The sequence below is a fragment of the Lissotriton helveticus genome, chromosome 3_2 (assembly GCF_964261635.1).
Source record: "Lissotriton helveticus chromosome 3_2, aLisHel1.1, whole genome shotgun sequence".
Lineage (NCBI taxonomy): Eukaryota > Metazoa > Chordata > Amphibia > Caudata > Salamandridae > Lissotriton > Lissotriton helveticus.
In genome coordinates this window covers 6,160,663-6,178,817 of record NC_136062.1, presented here as the reverse complement: position 1 = coordinate 6,178,817, position 18,155 = coordinate 6,160,663, and the positions used below count along the sequence as shown (strand labels likewise).

Genomic DNA, 18,155 nt, shown 5'->3' with positions numbered 1-18,155 from the left:
TCCACCATTTTGCTATTCTAACAGTCGTATTTGAGCTTTACGCATGATTATTTCGTCTTCACATGCACCCTACCCTTTTGCTCACGCGTGCAGTCATACTTTACATATTTTTCATATTTGTCTTCTCTTAGGAAAAAACGTGACAGTCAATGTTTTGACTACCAGTCTTCCCTTTCAGAGTGCCATTTCATTGTCAGACTAGCTTGTGGCTTTAATAAGACTTTCAGATGCACCTCACCTTATGTTTTGGTTTTATATGGGTTTTTTTTGTTCGATTTTACACTCTGTCTTTACGCACCATAAGGTCTCCACTACCACCGTAAGACTATCCCACTTTCTGATGCAGTCACCCACCTACTATCTATGTCACATCCTATCTGCCCGTTTTCTAATTGCCTTTCACTTGTCTTGTATCATTTTTCCATGTCCTTCTTAGCGCTGATGAGTCCCATCCCCTTCATGGTGTGACGAAACACGTGTTGGCTGGATATTATTATTTGAACTGACCTATAAATCTTCTTCACAATCATAACCACTGTGTTTGAACTTCATTTCTACCTCAAGAGATCTTTGTTCCCACCGATCGAGTCCTGACTCTAGGGCCACTTACTGGATGCGTGTTCACAGGACCTGTTTCCCTTCCATTTGGTATAGGTCTTCCTACACCAGTAAAGGGGTTGTTTGCCGTCTGGGTTTGTTCTCCCCTGACCTGTCTTGCACCGCGAATATTGACACTCTCTTGACATACTCAATGATCACACAGCCCTGAGCGCCACTTCTTCCTGTCCTCACAATTCAAACCCGAGTTCTGCATTCAAGAACCTTCACTCGTCTGATGTTCTTGGTGAAATTTAGTGAGCAACCAAAGCAATTAAGCAATATTTTAAAATTCAGCAAGTGTGTTTTCACTTTCAGATCACATGTGAGAGTTTTCCACAGAATTCATACCTGTAAAGCAAAGACAAACCCTGCATAGCTTTCTTGACCTAAGAAAACTCTAGGTTCAGTTGACTGGTTGGGTAGAGTCTGTTATAATATATGCACTTGGCACTGTGAGGTGTGTAAACCTTGGCGACCCTTAGAGTGCGGATGACTCTAGGGATCCAACCCAGAGCAACCTTCCCTCTCTTGCCTATCTCTTTCTTCCTTCTCTTCTTGCGCACCTTTACTCTATTCTATCCCTCTTTCTCTATGAGCCAACGTATTTGGCAAGTTACACTCGGACTGACCCTGATTTCAAAGCACACAATATTATATATCCATCCTTGTATTTCATGATCCTTGCTATGGCTTAAGTGGTCTTCCAACATAACCTTTAAAGCTGGTGTTCCATAACATTTCGTGCTCCAACTGTATTGTAACAGGTGTGTTTATTCTGTTATCACTTATTATGTTCTTTTTATATGAAAATAAAAATAAGTTAAACAGAAAAAAAGTCTTATAGAAATAATATAAAACTAGGCATGCAAGAATGCACGTATAATAAACAGTAATTCCTTCCAATCACTAGTTTTATTGAGTCCCATTATTTTCTCTGGCTAGGCTTAAATATTTGTATGCGTATTGACGCAGAATCTGTTCCCCTTTATTACACACAAGCGTAAAGATGATTACAGGTACGTATGCGATAACTAACTATCTGCATCAGCCACTATTAATTGGGCAACTAACAATATTAATAAATCCCATTCAAGGTAAAGACTTCCGTGGCGATTTTTTTTTTTTAAGAGAAGCTGAATGCGGGTAAAAAGTATCAGGGCGTGTTTTTAGACAATCGACGTTAGACACCTAAGTGCGCTTCGCCACAGGATACCTACCACACAAACACCTTGCCTAAATGCGGCTTATTTACATACGGAAAGGCAGCGAGCCTACGGGAGCGCAGGAACCACCATGACATCACACGCAAGGGGCGTGGCGACCTGTCTGCTGGCTCGGAGTTGACTGTCAGTGCTGCCTTGACAGCGGCAGCCGTGGAGTAACGGCCCGTTCTCAAGGTTTGATTTAAGAAGACGCAAGTGGCTGCAGCTTAGTGTATTTTACACAAAAAAGAGCAGATTCCGGGCAGGGAAAGGAGCTGCGCTTCTGAGCCTAAAAGCAGAAGCATGTCTGTGGCCGGGATAAAGAAACGGTATCATAAGACGCATCAGGTAAGGACGGCGGTTATTGAGAGATAGATGCCTTGTCGTGAAGGTGGGCAAATAAGGACCCTCTAACATGGTATTGGCAGGCACATGGACTGTTCTCAGCAGATTGGTGAGGGGCTCTGGGATAGCAGATGGGTTTCCTCAGCTAGTAACTAGTTTGGAAGGCAAGTGCTTTTCTGTTGCTACTGTATTTAAAGCTCGGCTGTCTGCCGTGGGTAAAGGCTATCTGCTTTCAGCCGAGGCACAAGTCGTAAACAAGCATTTGCAATGCAATAGGTCTCGCATATGTTAGAGTTAGAGCTATTGGTGTCGTAAATGACAATGACTTTTATCTCTGTGTCTTGGTTTGGAGTGTAGTGTGTGTATGAATGGAGACACAGCTGCAGTACTGTCTAGAGGACTTAGAATGAGGAGTTACCGCTGTGACCAGTGAAGCAGCTGCAGCATTATGTAGAGGACTTAGAATAAGTAATAACCAATGAGACCAGAGAAGCAGGTAGCAGCACTGTGTAGAGGACTTAGAATGAGGAATTACCAACCGGACCAGAAAAGCAGCTAGCAGCGCTGTCTAGAGGACTTAGACTGAGGAATTACTGATAGGACCAAAGATGCAGCTACAGTACTCCAGAGAGGATATACAATGGAGGAGTTACTGACAGGACTAGAGAAGCAGCTAGCAGAACTGTCTGGAAGAATTAGAATGCAGAATTACAGAATAGACCAGAATAGCAGCACTGTCTAGAGGACTTGGAATGAGGACTTACTACTATAACCACAGAAGCATCTAGCAGCACTGTCTAGAGGACTAAGAACAAGGAAGCGTTGTTCTGAAATACATGGAAGTTAAAGCAAGATCAGATGGAGCACCGGGCCCAAATGGCCTGCCACAGAACCTTTTCAAATCTGATGTAGCTTTTTGGTCAGGAACTCTAACAAACCTTTTCAACTACGCCCTGAGAACCGCAACCATCCCAGATTCATGGCGGGGTGCAATAATACATCCAATTTATAAATCAGGATCTCGCGCTGCCCCTAACAACTACAGACTCATAGCTCTTTTGGACATTGAGGCTAAGCACTATGCAGGCCTCCTCTTGGAGGACCTGAAGCATTGGGCAACGGAACACAACCGGATCCCGATGAATCAAACGGGGTTTGTTGCCAACTCAGGGACTATGACCAATCTCCTAGCAGTGTCAACCATCGTCGACAAAGCACTCTTAACATCCAGGACAGTGCTATGCTGCTTTGTCGATTTCAAAGCAGCATTTGATAGGGTTCCTAGGGCGGCCCTATGGGAAAAGCTAAGGAAGTGGGGAATCCCTGACAAACTACTGGAGGCCATGATTCAACTTCACTCTCGTACCTGGGTACGAGTGAAGTTAGGGTCCGGCACGCATCTCTCCCGGAAAATTATGACAACGAGAGGTGTAAAACAGGGATGCGTGCTGGCCCCCCTTCTCTTTAATCTGTTTATAGCAGATCTGTCACAGACCCTGGATGAAACTAATAGTCATCCTCCAAAGGTGGGCGGCACGGCACTCAGCAATCTGTTATATGCCGATGACCTAGTTCTTTTCAGCCTCACCAAGGTCGGGCTGCAAAGGCTCCTTGACACACTGCTTCGCTACACAATAGCGAATCAATTAGAAGTCAATCTAAAGAAAACCCAAGTAGTCCCCTTTGGGAAGAAACGACATGTCTGCGGTGGGTGGACTTTCAACAACATAAGCCTCGCGATTGGTCAATCGTATAAATATCTTGGTGTCCACCTGGATTCAAGGGGCAACCTTTTAAAACAGCGTCACGAGATTGCAGTTAAAGCCACGACCCTTGCAGTATCTTTAACCAAGCTTTCGAAAAACCTCTCAGGTCCAACCCTTTCGCCCCTCCTGGAAGTCCTGAGAGCGAAAATCGGCCCCACCCTATCATACGGGATAGAGTCATTCAAGGGTAAATTGAATACGGCCCTAAATCAACATACCACCAAAATCTATAAAAAGGTCCTCCAGTTGCCAACTTCTGCATCTGCTGCACAGATAAGACTGGAGATGGGGCTACCAAACTATGAGGTTTTGAATATTGGTGCATATCTAAACTTGTGTCACAAGCTGAGGCAGGCTAACCCAGGCTCACTAGAATCTCTAGTCTGGCTGGAAATCTCCCAGAAAAATCCAGGTGGAACGTTTGGTCGCCTTTTTAAGGACTACATTCAACAAATGTCAGCAGGTGACCTATGGGCTCTTAACCCCAGTCAGACAGCGTTTAAAATCGCCATCAAAAAATGTGTAAGAATGAGATCACTCATCACAGACAAAGCACTCTTCTCAAAACGCAGCCATTCTTGGGCCCTTGTAAATTCTTACAGTCGGCTACTCCCCGCCGCTTACTTTTCCTGCACATATCCACTGTATCTAAAACGCACCCTTATAGCCATTAGAATGGGTGATTGGCGTTTTCTGCAAGATTTACCTCCTTGGAGACGGACAGTGGAAGATCTAACCTGCAGAGGGTGCGGTAAAACAGCCGAAACATTGCTACACGTGGTTTGCCTTTGCCCAGCCTTTAACCTCCAACGCAGGTGCAAACTAAAACCCGAATGGAATAGGTTGGGCGCCCGAACCTGCAGGCAAGCCATCATTGTGGCTCTGAACCCTGAAAACACTGACTTGAATATCAGACTCACAAAGTTCATCCAGCAAGCTTATCGTAATTTTAACTTAAAGAGGTCCTGCTAAATCCTCCCTCTTATTTCCTTTTTCTTTTTTATTACTTAATGACCCTTACGATACATCCCAAATTTCTAGGGGGATGAAACGAAAAGAATATGAGTAGTACCCCTAGGAGAATTGGGTCGTTTTTTAGTTGTTTGATATCCAACTCAGTGAGAGTAAAGAAAATGGGGTGAAGTTCCCAGTATATTAGATTTTAACTTTTGTACTATTTTTTTTTCTTCTGGTTTTTATCCTTCATAAAAATATATTTTTTTTTTTATGGACCTAGGAGGCTGAGGATGCGGAAGACCCCTATTTTTATCATGCCTGGCTAATTGACTGTCTTGTTGTTTTTATTTTTAATAAGTTGTATAAAACGTGAACTATGTAATCCTCTTTTAAAGATATCTGTGTTATATCTAAATAAAGAATTTCTACTACATGGAAGTTTTCTGTTTAATACTGATTTTTAGGTTGAGCTTAAGGGCAGTGTGCATGCGCTGCTCACTCTACAAGGCATGCTGTCTTGGGATAGGCACTGGAAGCCCCACCCACTCTACGCCCATATTTGTCATTAGGTTGTGTCATTGTCCTTCGTAAATGCTGTCTTCTGATTTGTAAGTAGGATTGCTAGTCCCTCCTTGGTACCGCCTTGTCCCATTTGTTACCTCCCATAACGACTGGACCTTTTACTTGGCTTGTTACACAGTCTGCATTATATGTGGGTGAGCACTATTTAGTCACTAATGGGAACAATGGTGGCTGCAGCGTGCCCGCACAGGACAATGGCAGGTGCTTTTCGTATAGAGCGCTATACCACTCTAACTTTAAAAGTGGCTGTTCCCTACTACCACAGCACTCGCGGCACAATGACTACGTTCTTTCACATTTTTTTTTTAATTGCATGCTGAGTGCGGTGCCCGCTTTAGGGACACCAGACTCAGTTTCATTGTTTTCTTTAACTATAATGTGGAACGCGGCGCCTGCTTCAGGGACACCATGCTGGTTTTTTTTTTTTTACTTTATCGGTGAGCGCGGCGCCCGATTTATGGACACCATGCTCTACGATGAAATAGGTCTAACTTTTGCCAAAGTTTGACTTATTGGTATTGCAAATGACAATGCCTTTTAATATTCTAAAAGGCATTGCCATTTACAATGCTAATAGCTCAAACTCTCGTAATTGCAAGACCTATTGCATTGTACATGCTTGTTAATGCATAAAATTAAAAAAATATTCCTATAACAATGTATGGCGAAAAAAACAAAGTGGTTTAGAATGTTGATAAATGCACGTTGGAAAGAAGGTTTTGGGTCATCTAAATTAACAGATATGGTGGAATTGAGCGTGATTTGTCTTCTAAGCTGAGGTATTCTAGCATACTAATTAAATAAATGTATTTTTGGTCCTAAAAATGAATAATCAAAAATTAAAATAATTAACATTTCAGTGTTACTAGGTGTCTTTGAAAAGATGGGTTGCATATGTTAAGCCTAAGTAATGCTGCATACTGTGCCATTTTTAAAAATTTGTGCTAAGGATAGGATCGGATGCACATTTATATAGCGCACAAATGCAACAGCATCTTGGCGCTAATGTAAGTGAGGGGGTATCACCTAGATGTCAAACTATATTTGTGGGAACAGCAGAGTTTTTAAGATCTTCCTAAAAATTCGATAATTGGGCTGGAGTCGCAAGTTAGATGGCAGCTTATTCCATAACTTAGCTGCACGATGGGAGAATGCTTTTCCACCCCATCTGACTCTCCCGATTTTTTCTACTTGCATGAGGCAGGCATTGCTAGATCTTAATGTCCTAGCTGGAATATAGGGCCTGAATAGTCTCTGCATATCCTTGGCCCCTCCCCCATAGAGCACTTTATGGACAGTGCATAAGGCCTTGAACTCTACCCTTTGCTGTATGGGGAGCCAATGGAGGGCTCTGATTCCCTTTGACGTAGAACTGCCTTTGGGAATATGTAGCAGCAACCTAGCAGCTGCCTTTTGCAAAGACTATAATTTGTTACTCTGGGCTTTATCAAGCCCCAGAAGCAGCGCATTACAGTAGTCTAATTTAGGCAGCAGAAGGCCCACTACCACTGTCTTTTGCAAAGCCTGGCGAATGAAAGGGAAGATTTTTCTCATTTTTTTTATAAGGAAAAAACAGGAAGAGGTAAGGCTGTTTACATGCGCTGAAAAATTGAGCTGACTATCAAAAATTATCCCCAGATTTCTAACTTTAGGCACCGGCTTGGGGCATTCCCCTGCACTTGTTGGCCACCACGCGGAGTTCCACAGGGATTGTCCTGGCCAAAATTCCATGACTTCTGTCTTGTCTATATTGATCTTTAGATAGCCCTGGTTCATCCAGGTCAGGATCTCCAAAAGGCATCCATGAAACCTGGCAGCAGTATCCTCAGGTTGTTTGGCTAATGAGATGATTAGCTGGGAATCATTCGCGTTGGATACATTCGCGAAGCCGTGTTTCCTGACAAGTCTCGCCAAGGGAGTGACGTAGATATTAAAAAGCATCGGCGAGAGTGCTGAACCCTGCAGGATGCCACAAAAGAGACTGAAACCCTCTGATTGCATTCCCTCCCAATACAGCTTTTGTTCTCTTCCTTCCAAAAATGATGCAAGGAGAGCCAAGGCTGAGCCACCGATACCAATATCCTGTAAATGTTGGACTAGCACCGAATTATTTACAGTGTTGAAAGCTTCCGACAGATTTATCAAGATGAGAATCGCCTCACCCCCTCTGTCGACAGTTTTCCGAATCTCCTCAGTTGCTACCGTACGGGCAGTTTCTGTGGAATGGTGGGTTCTAAAACCGTGTTGGGTCGGGTCCAACAGATTATTAGTATCCAAGTACTCTGTTAGAGTATTATTCAGTATTTTCTCCAGCACTTTAGCTGCCATAGGAAGACCTGCTATAGGGCGCTGGTTCTTAAGTTCCGAAGGATCCAAAGTGGATATCTTCGGAATAGGTCTAATTATCGCCTTCTTCCAAGCAGTCGGATACTTCCCTGACTCAAGCACATGATTGATTAGAGGATTTAAGTTGCCGACGATTTTACTAGCCCCTAAATGCATGATTCTAGGGGGACACGGGTCAATAGGCGAACCTGATTTATATTGAGCCTAGTATATTCAGAATCTCCACATTAGTGGCTACAGGGAAACTGACTAGACTGGCATGAACTGGTTCTGCCTCAATATGTAGTTCCTCATCCATGTCTATGCGACTCTTCTGAAGGTCGTCATAGATAAGGTGGACTTTATTTTGGAAATGTGTGGCCAAGTTGTTACACATCTCTTGATCTGGCTGAAACCTCATCTTGCTGGGGTTTAGATAGAGAAGTGATCACCTTGAACAGCTCTTTAGCGGAGTTACTAGCATTTTCAATCCTCTGTGTATAAAACAGCTGTTTTGCCCTAACAATGGCCTCTTGATACTGTGTAAGGGCCTAATTATAGACCGTTTTACTATCCTTATTGTAATTTTGCCTCCAAAATCGTTCAGCTCTCCTGCCACTGGCTTTCAGACCTTTCAGCTCTGAGTTATACCACGGCGCAGAGGGCTTAAGCCTCTTAACCGTCACCACTTTCTCCGAGGCCACAGTGTCTGCTGCTGCCAGAAGCCATTGATTAAAATCTGCTACTGCCCTGTCATTGGTCTTAACTGCCCAAATCAGAGGCTGACCCAGTGCAGATTCTAAATCATTTGGTAGGACCTTATTCCAACATCTGATTTCTGTTTTCGCTTCAGCATTCTGCGTATAGGACCCGTACAGAGAGGTTTTACACTTGAAATACACTGCTCTATGATCTGACCAAGGAAGAGCAGTCACATTGGTCACATTGATCTCATCATTATTATAGAAAATGCCATCCAATGTATGGTCCGCCTGATGGGTAGGTTTCATAACCAATTGATTGAAACCAAAGGCTGTCATGTTGTCTAATAATCTGCAGGTATCAGTATTGTTACCTAATTCAAGATGATAGTTAAAATCACCGAAATTTAGCATAGAGTCAGAATCCATACAGGATTCCATATGTGTCATCAGAGCTTGTGAAAAAGCAGCTCAAGGCCCAGGTGGGCGATAAATAAGAAGTCCCTGGAGCTTCCAAAAGTTGTGAGCCTTTTTAGAGAAATCCAAGAGACTTGGGGCCCTACGTAGGTAGCCCAATTGCGATCGCAAATGTAGAAATTAGCAGAACGTCTGCATTTGCGACCACAATTTGGGCAGTGTGCTATGTAGCACACAAAAACCCACACGCAAAATAAGGAATCGCAAAATGTGCGATTCCTTGTTTTGCTAGTGCATTTAAGGAATCCCAAATTGCGATTCCTTAAATGCAATGTAGGAAGCACCCAAGTTGTGCGATTTTGGCTTAAGGAATCTTAAATTACCACCAACTTCAGGTTGGTGGTAATTTGTGATTTCTTTGAAAAATTCACTTTTTTGCATTTTTCAAAGTCCCATGTGGCGCACATACATCCCCTTAGCGCATGTATGTGTCCCACATGTGCACACATGTTTATTTCAGGGGTGCAAAAGGGTGTCCTAGTGACACCCTTGCAAACTTGATATTGCATTCTCAATTTGCGATTCGCTAATTGAGAATCACAAATTGAGAATGTCTTCCAATTCATACCTATGGCCTTCTAGCCAATAGGAATGAATGGGAAGGTATTCCTTATTTGTGAATCTCAATTTGCGATTCGCAAATAAGGAATAGGTGGTATTTGTAAAATATATATATATATATTTTTTTTTTTTTGGTTAAAGACTTTTATTGCAAAATAGTAGTAATACACAGCTTTGGGCCTACAACCCAAGGGGCCGGCCGGGATGTCATGTAACGATCGTTTTGTACTATCGGAGCAACACAGCCCGTCAACCGACAACCTTGGGTCCGGCGGCATATTGAATAAGCTTCAAAATTTCAATTGGTGCATGCTGTGAATAGAATAACATCTGACTTCTTGTATAGTGTATACATTGCAGTACATCGTCAAATAGGTAATATGAACAGTAACCAAACAATAACTGGGCAGCTGACTTCATGCACGATATCTAAATTGGTATGCAGTCTTTGCGTACGGCTATGTGTACGCTGGCTGTGTCACGTCCTCGTATTAAGTCGTCTATAGGAGTCACGTGGAGTCGTAGGCACTACCACTCACACCCCTCGATCCAAACTATCATCATCCTCATCCATCGCACCCTCAGAATCTGTATTGGTTTCTTCAGGTAGTGGGTCATATAGGTCCCCCCTATACGTATTCCATGGCATCCAGATCTTATTCCACTTACGCGGACACGCACTTGCTGTATACACCGCTCGTTCTGTTAGCATTAGTGCGTCCATGTTTCTACACCAGTACGCCAGCATAGGCGTGTCAGTTGCTCCCCACTTCTGCGCTATGTCTCTCTTAGCCACCATCATGCCTATCGTTCCCCAGATTTGACCGTGACGAGCGAGATCGTTAGTCTCCCATATGTTCAGTAGACATTTGCAGGGTTCAGGAATGACAGTGGTCTCCAATGCCTGGGAGACTGTACGCATTACCTACCTCCAATACTCCATCACTCTCGGACATTCCCAGATGGTGTGTAGAAACGTCCCCTCCTCCCCGCACCCGCAAAGACAATACGGGTGTTGTGCCCGGTGAAATTTATGTAAGGTGGTTCTGGTGTAGTACACCCGGTGCAGTATCTTAAGTTGCATCAAACGGAACTTAGCAGAGATGCCTATTTCTTTCGGGGAGGCTAATGCTTCGTTCCATTCTGTTTCGTCCATGTCGCCCAGCTCGCTCCCCCACCTCTCGCAGTTTACCTGTAGGGTCAGTGAGATCGTTTATCAGTTTGCGGTATGTGAGTGAGGTGGCGCTGTGTTGCATAAAATCTGTAAGCAGTCTGTCTTCTACCAGGGAGGCTTCATGGACGTCCGTATCTGTATGTATCACGGTGCACAAAGCATGTCTGATTTGTACGTATCTGTAGAGTTCGTTCGGGCCTAGTCCAAATTGTTGCTGGAGTTGGGGGAACGGGATTACAGTCCGGTCCGCCCACAAGTCTCCCACTGTTGATAAACCAATATTGTCCCATTGTGTAAAGCCCTTGCTCCGTCTCAAGTGCCCTAGCGCCTTAGCATCCCATAACGGAGTTAGTTTAGTGATCACACCGTTCCACCCAAGTTTTGCCTGTGCCGCGTACCATAGTTTCACTGTGTGGTTTGTGGGGCCTATAAGTCGTGCCGCCACCCCTTTGTGATAGAGCGCCGCCAATAAGCTGTGGGTGCCTAGCTGAGCTATACGCCGGATAGTTTTGGGGTGTATGTATCCAGTAATTAATAACCTTGAGCTGCGCCGCCCAGTAATACATCTTTAGGTTTGGCAATGCAATTCCTCCCCCATACCAGCTGCGATTCAGCTTTGCATGCGCTATAAGGGCAGGGCGATTGCCCCATAGTAGGTTAGAAACTAAGGCCGTTACCTGCTGAAAGTAGCGCGGCGACACCGGACACGGGGTGTTTTCAAGCGCATATAGGAAGCGGGGCAACGCCATCGTTTTATACAACGCTGCCCTTCCCAACAGTGTCAGAGTCAGACCAGCCCAGCACTGCACGACCCGCCTTAGGTGATCTAGCGGCGGTCTCAGATTTTTGTCATAGAACTCAGACGGGGTCCTGGTGACATGTATACCAAGATATTTAAAAGACTCTTCCGCCAACTCCAGCTGGCACCCTGCAGGCAGGACTGGCTCCGGTCCGCGTAGTACATAAATCACGGACTTTGTCCAATTCATCGTATAGCCCGATGCCGCCCCAGGGTATCACAAAGGACTAGGAGTTCCGGTATCCCTTGCTCTGGTTCCATCAGATAAACCAACATATCATCTGCGTAGAGGGAAACCCTATCCTCCCATCCCTCCTCCCAATTGACGCCTTTCAACGGTGGCGTAGTCCTAATCAGAGTCGCCAGCGGCTCTAACACCAGGGCAAATATCAATGGGGACAGGGGTCATCCCTGGCATGTCCCCCCTCGCAAGCGGGATCGAGTGTGAGACGTGGCCGTTTGCCACTACGTGTGCCACCGGACGTGTGTACAAGAGGCGGATCCAAGATATAAATTTAGGACCGAAGCCCATATGCGAGAGCACTGCAAAGAGGTATTGCCACTCGACCATATCGAATGTCATCTTCGCGTCTAAGGACAATATCACCGCTGCCGTCGACAGTTGCGGCGCTCGAGCCAGCGCCCCATGAAGTCGCCGAAGGTTCAGAGCTGTACTTCTGAGGCATAAATCCCGATTGGTCTGGATGGATCAATTGTGGAAGGTGGGTCATTAGTCTAGTAGCCAGCAGTTTCGCCAGTATTTTCGCTTCCGCATTTAAGAGAGAGATAGGGCGATAAGAACTGCATTCTGTAGGGGGCTTGCTCGGTTTTGTGATCGCCACGATAGTCGCGGTCCTCTGGTCCAGTGGGAGCTCAGTAAGTGCCAGGCTATCTGTGTACATGGCTAACAGTGGCGCGCTCAACTCCTCAGACATCAACTTATACCATTCAATAGGGATCCCATTGGGGCCCATCGCCTTCCTGGATTGCACTGCCGTAATGGCCAATTGTATTTCGTCCGACGTAATGTCGGCTTCTAATTCTTCGGACGCTTCTGGTGTAAGTGTTGGGGTTGGTATGCGGCTGAGGTAATCCGTGACTACCTCTCTCGTTACCTCTCTATCCGGGGTGTACACTTAGTGGAAATAGTCAGCCAAAGTGCCGACGATATCATCTGGGCGAGATCTAAGTGTGCCGTCGGAGGCGCGCAGTTGTAAGATGGCTCCAGGACCCCTCCCTTTCTTGCCTAACCAGGCTAACATTTTTCCTGCCTTGTCTCCTATGTCATAAACTCTATGGGCGGTTGCTGCAATATTGTCAATGGTCCATCTCTTCAGATGGTCCCCATGGCGTTGCTGACATAATTGTAGTGTGTGCAGGGATTCCGGTGTTGGGTCTTCCATGTGATTCGTGTTTGACGTGTGTAGTGCAAGCTCTAGGTCTGCTAATTCCTTCTGTTGTGACAGTTTGTACCCCGTGACGGACGATTTGGCTTGCCCCCTTAAGACAGTCTTGTAAGCCTCCCAAGGAACTGAGGGAGAGGAAACCGATGTGGTGTTTTCAGCAAAGTAGTACTTCGTGGCTGTCCGTAAGTCTTTTCGAATCGCGGGGATTTTAAAATATCCTGGATATATCGGGTGTATTCGTTTACGGGTCTTTTCCTGGCAGGACAGTGTTAAGGTCATTGGGGAATGGTCTGAAATACCCCTAGGGTGTATAGTTATATTGTCTATGGTCAGAGCTCCAGTATTCTGCGTTAGGAAATAGTCAATTCGCGACAGACTACTATGTGTTGCCGAATAATAAGTGTACTGTTGAAGGGTGGGGTGTAAGTGTCTCTATATGACCCAGCGCCTCCAAGAAACTGGTGAGGCGGGAGGGCCCCTGTGTCTGGACCCGAGCAGGAAGTCTGTCTGTCGCGTCATGAGCTGTCGTGTTAAATCGCCCCCTAAAATGAGGTCACCTGCAGGTAGGTTTAAGAGGAATTTCCCCAGTGCTGGTAGTGCAATGAAGTGGAGCGCTGGAGGTATGTAGACGGACACCACAGTTAGTGGTCTCCCCCCCCATTGCCCCTGTACAGCCGCAAAACGGCCCTGATCGTATTTTTGGTATTCAGAACTATGAAGGGAAATGTCTTCCGCACTAGAATGCCCGTTCCCCTCGAGCCTGATTTGAAGTCAGAGTGAACCACCATTTTGTATCCTCGCCTATCTAGCGCCTGACTTGCTTTCCCCGTAAGATGTGTTTCTTGTAGTAGGACCAGCGCTGGTCCAAGTCTCTTTATGGCCTGCAGCACTAGACATCTCTTAATCTTATCCCCTATTCCCCGCACACTCCACGTCAACAATTTGAGGGGTGCTACCCGTGTTTCCCGCATTTCTCCAGTGGCATTGTCAGTTCCTGAGCTTTGTGCCATGTTTATTTAGTCTGTGAGTATATGGGTGTCTCCTATATCGTAATGTAGGTTGTTTACCTCTCTGTGACGTCGCCAGCGTGGTCTTGCTTACGTATCCTGCCTCAATACTTAAAGTTAACAAAACTAAAACCAATCTCCCCCCTCCCTCCCACCTCCCTGCCTCCCTGCCTAGCGGACTTTGAACTGCCCGCCCCCCCAACGTAGCAGAGTGCTTGTCCCCGTTTAAACCCATAGTACTTGCTTGCTGGGGTAGAGGTCTCGTGGCCGCCTCGGCCCTCCATTCCCTCCTCAGCCTGCCCAGGGCCAGTGTCCGACAGCAGCCCAGTCATCTTTATTCATAGCGGTTGCCGTTCCTGCAATTATCAGGACATCCAGCGCTCTGTCATTGTACATTGTCGAGTGACGCCGCCCCCGGCGATCTTTCAGGAGTTGTACATCGCAATGCCGATTGGCCAGTGCGGTCCCCTTGCTGTTGGCTCCGATTGTTCCTGTTCGTCCGGCGGAGTGCCTTCACTCGCCTCCATCCCTCCAGCCAGTCGTATGCCGCTTCCGGTGTATCAAAAAACCATGTCTTGTTGTTATCCACCACTCTCAGTCTCGCTGGGAATAGCATAGAATATTGCAAGTCTTTCGCCCTCAATGCCTTAACTTCTAAGAAGCTTTTACGTCTGCGGGCGACCTCCGCGGTGTAGTCCGGAAAAAATGCGATTGTGGAGTTCTGGATATGTATTAGCGGTGCGGTTCTCGCAGCTTGGAGGATTGCGTCCCTGTCCCTGAAATTAAAGAGTCTAGCCAGGACCGGCCTCGCGGGCGCCCCAGGTTTTGGTTTCCCGCCAGGGACTCTGTGCGCTCTTTCCACAGAGAAGAAGTGGGATAGACCTTTTGGCTGTAGCCTATTCTTGATCATGTCCTCCACGTAGAGATCCATTGCAGGCAGGCCCTCAGATTCCGGAAGTCCCAGAATTCTCACATTATTCCTTCTAGAGCGCCCTTCCTGGTCATCCAGCTTCTCTCTGATAAGTTTGTTTTCAGTCTCAAGGCGAGCCACTGTCGTCTGTAACTCCGATACATCCTCCACAAGTGATTTCGTGACCACCTCCACTTCTTTTATGCGCTCCGCCATTTTATGAAAGTCCGCCCACAGCAGCGCAACATCAGTAGAAATTGTCCCAACAGTTGCTTGTACTTGCGTCAGGGCTTTCATGACATCCTCAAGAGTCACCCTTTTGGCCCCGTTACCTTCTTGCGATTTCCCGTGGGGTGTGCGTCCTTCCGGTGCTGTCGTGGTGGTTTTTTCGTAGGCATATTTGTCCAACTTAAGCTGGGCCGAGTGGGACTTTGAACCTCTGCCCGCCATCACACCGCCGCCTGGGGTCTCCTTACAGAGACGAGTCTTTCGCGTTCATGCCCTACTTCCGGTGTCTCGTTTTTGTGGCCCTCACGCTGGATCTCTGCTCTGAGTTGCGCGTGGTGAGCGGTCACTGTTGCCGTTACAGTCAAGGTGTGCGCAGTTTTCACTCCACCTGATAGTGAGAGATGAATCTCAATACCGTCTTGCTTCAAACCTATTCGGTGGAGTCACTGTATTGTAAGAGGGAGCAGAGCCCCCCGTCAGAGCTGTGTGTCTTCAGGCTGCGCTTGCTTTATTGTCTCGTGCACAGTGCCAATCAGTTGTAATGAGTCACTGCCCAGTCCGAGTACTCAACTCCGTAGCTCCGGTGCACACCCTGGTCGTTCACTCCTCATTTCAGGCGTGTACTTGCCACTGCCGTATTCTTCTCCTCCAAAGCGCCCAAGTGAGACGCACAGCAAGCGCCGTAGGGGCCAATGCTTGTTACTGCCACAATTTCGGCCTCGAGCCTCACTCACTCCTACCCTGCGCTGGGCAGCTATACTATATTTGCCCCGATTGCGCAGTCCGTGGGGGCAATCCGGCCTCAAACCCGGTCTCCTCTCTGCTGGTGGTTTCGCTGGGCCTCGGTGGGGCGTGTTCGTCAAGCGGGTGCTGCTAGACCCACCGCAGCACTTTATTTAAATATGTCCGTCCGCCGGCCATTACACACTTGCGCTAGTGGGCTGATGCGTTGTCACGGGCTCCGCCTCTCGTCCGCTTACCGCAGTCACGGCGCCGCGGCCCAGACCTTCAGGGCTCCGGGGTCAAGGATGGCTGGGCGGAGCGTCCGGTGGGGCACCGCCGGCCTGCTGCAACTTGCGGTCGGGCTCTCTCCGTACCCCAGGTCGGCGTCTGGAAATCAGCGCGGGCCGCAGGCCCTCGGCACCGCTATCTCCAATTTGCCGCCTCGCTTCAATACAGGAGGTTTACCGGCCGTAGCCGCTCGGTCCCGTACCCTGGGCGCAGCCTTGGTGGTCTCAAATTACGACGGATTATTGTTCGGATAGCTTAAAGGGCCGTTTTCACCATGGAGCCCTCTCGCTACGCAGCCCTCCCTGTTGGCTGCTAGCCACGCCCCCCTTTGTAAAATATTTTGTTAATCCTACCTACATAGCGTTTTGCGATTCTCTAATTGAGATTCCCTAAAAATCGCAATTTGAGAATCGCAAAACTCATATTACCTACATATGGCCCTAGATTATGTAAGTGAAATTTTTTTTCATCGCTCAGAGGTCAAAAGAGTAGAATATCTAAAAGGCATATGGTTGATTGATGATGATGATGATTGAGCCAGATTGAACTGAGACACTCATTACTATAGTGAGTGCTATGCCATGTACTATTTAAAGATGAAATTATGGTACGTTTTCAAAAGTCATTTGCACTGAGAACCACGAATAGTGCAAATACGGGAATACTGACGAATGTTGAAAATCTTGCACTTGAAAAAATGAATGTACAAGTAGTGTAAATGTTCACTGTTATAAAAGCCAAGATTGTACAACACTAAGCTACAGAGCAGGTTCTACGCTGAATGGGAGACTGAACCGTACATTTCAGATAAAAAGGAAGTCGGGCTGCACTAAGAAGGTACGGAGGAGGGCAAAACGGGAACAGCTCAGGGAAATGTGGACAATAGAAAATAGATAATCTCCAGTTTTGAGGCGTTTAGCATAAACCAGCATGGCCCTTGGCCATACATGAAAAAAAAATATTATGTCATTTGTATACCGCTTTCTATGTCTCTTGCGAGGCCTATTTGGCACTATTTTGGATGGTCCATATGTATTACTTATTATATTACATAGCTGTAAATTATCGTTGTGCTAAAATAAGGGGGAAATAAGTAATGAGAATAACGATGTGTTCATCGTCAGCATATAAATAGTAGACCAAGCCAACGTTGATGATTATATCCCTAGGGCCATTTTAGATTTAAAATGGACAGATGTTGTAGCTTGTATACTGTTTAGGTGCACTAAAATGTAATAAAATATGGCATGGACTGTTAATTTGGGGAAAACAGACAGGAGAACCTAAAAGCAGGACTATTTATGTTACAACAAAGGGGCACATGGACTATTTTGTAAACTGGTAGACTTTGTGAGATGTTAAGGAGGACTGACTGGACCCAACCAATGGAAGAAGAGTACTTTGGCATTAAATGAAAGTGTGAATGGAAATTCTGATCCGGCGCTGCACGACCGAAGGAAAAGTACCAACCCCATTGAAGAGAAGTTTGCTGACCTGCTTTGCTAGTTTTTGTTTAGTGCATGAGTTAGCTTCACCTATTTTAACAAACATGCAGCATACAAGACCTTTTGAAAGAATTCAAAATCTGATAGTTGCGTTATCAGCTATAAAGTACAAAATAGTCTGCTTCTATTAAGAACCAGCCCCTCTGAAACGTATAAAAGAACCCCTCCTATGCCAAATGGTTCTGGCCCTGGTTGTCCTTGAGCACCTAGACTAATGTGGAGAGCAAGAAGAGCTCGGGAGTTCTTGAAGACCCACTACACCCACACTCTCAATCATTATAGGCACACCACCCCACCCACACCACAACAGAGTATGCATGCATGAATAAATACACAACACAACTTTCATTTGGAGAAAATATTGCTGCAGGTTTATTCCATTCAAAAGTATGCAAATATGGTGGGTTAACTTACGGGCGATCCAAGGGCAGGCAGCTGTACCAACCTATGCTGTCCTGCCCGCCTGAGCCAAGCACTGTGGAGAACCCAATTGGAGCTACCCTTATAGAGGTGATCCCCTTACTGGATCACATGACACATTGGTCCCTTATTACTCACGCCCATATCAGGGCAGAGCGTAGCAAGGCAAGCCCCCGGTA

At 46.2% G+C, this 18,155-nt stretch overlaps 1 protein-coding gene across 2 annotated transcripts in view; it reads left to right on the top strand.

Annotated features, from left to right (window-relative positions):
* Nucleotides 1-1,951: 1,951 nt before the first annotated feature.
* The window catches only part of SH3GL3 (SH3 domain containing GRB2 like 3, endophilin A3), a 1,443,414-nt gene continuing 1,427,210 nt past the window's right edge, over nt 1,952-18,155 (top strand). For both annotated transcript variants that reach the window (XM_078684580.1, XM_078684579.1), the window contains exon 1: nt 1,952-2,150. In XM_078684580.1, coding sequence (XP_078540706.1) covers nt 2,106-2,150 — 45 coding nt within the window. In that variant the 5' untranslated portion in view covers nt 1,952-2,105. The remainder of the gene's footprint in view (nt 2,151-18,155) is intronic.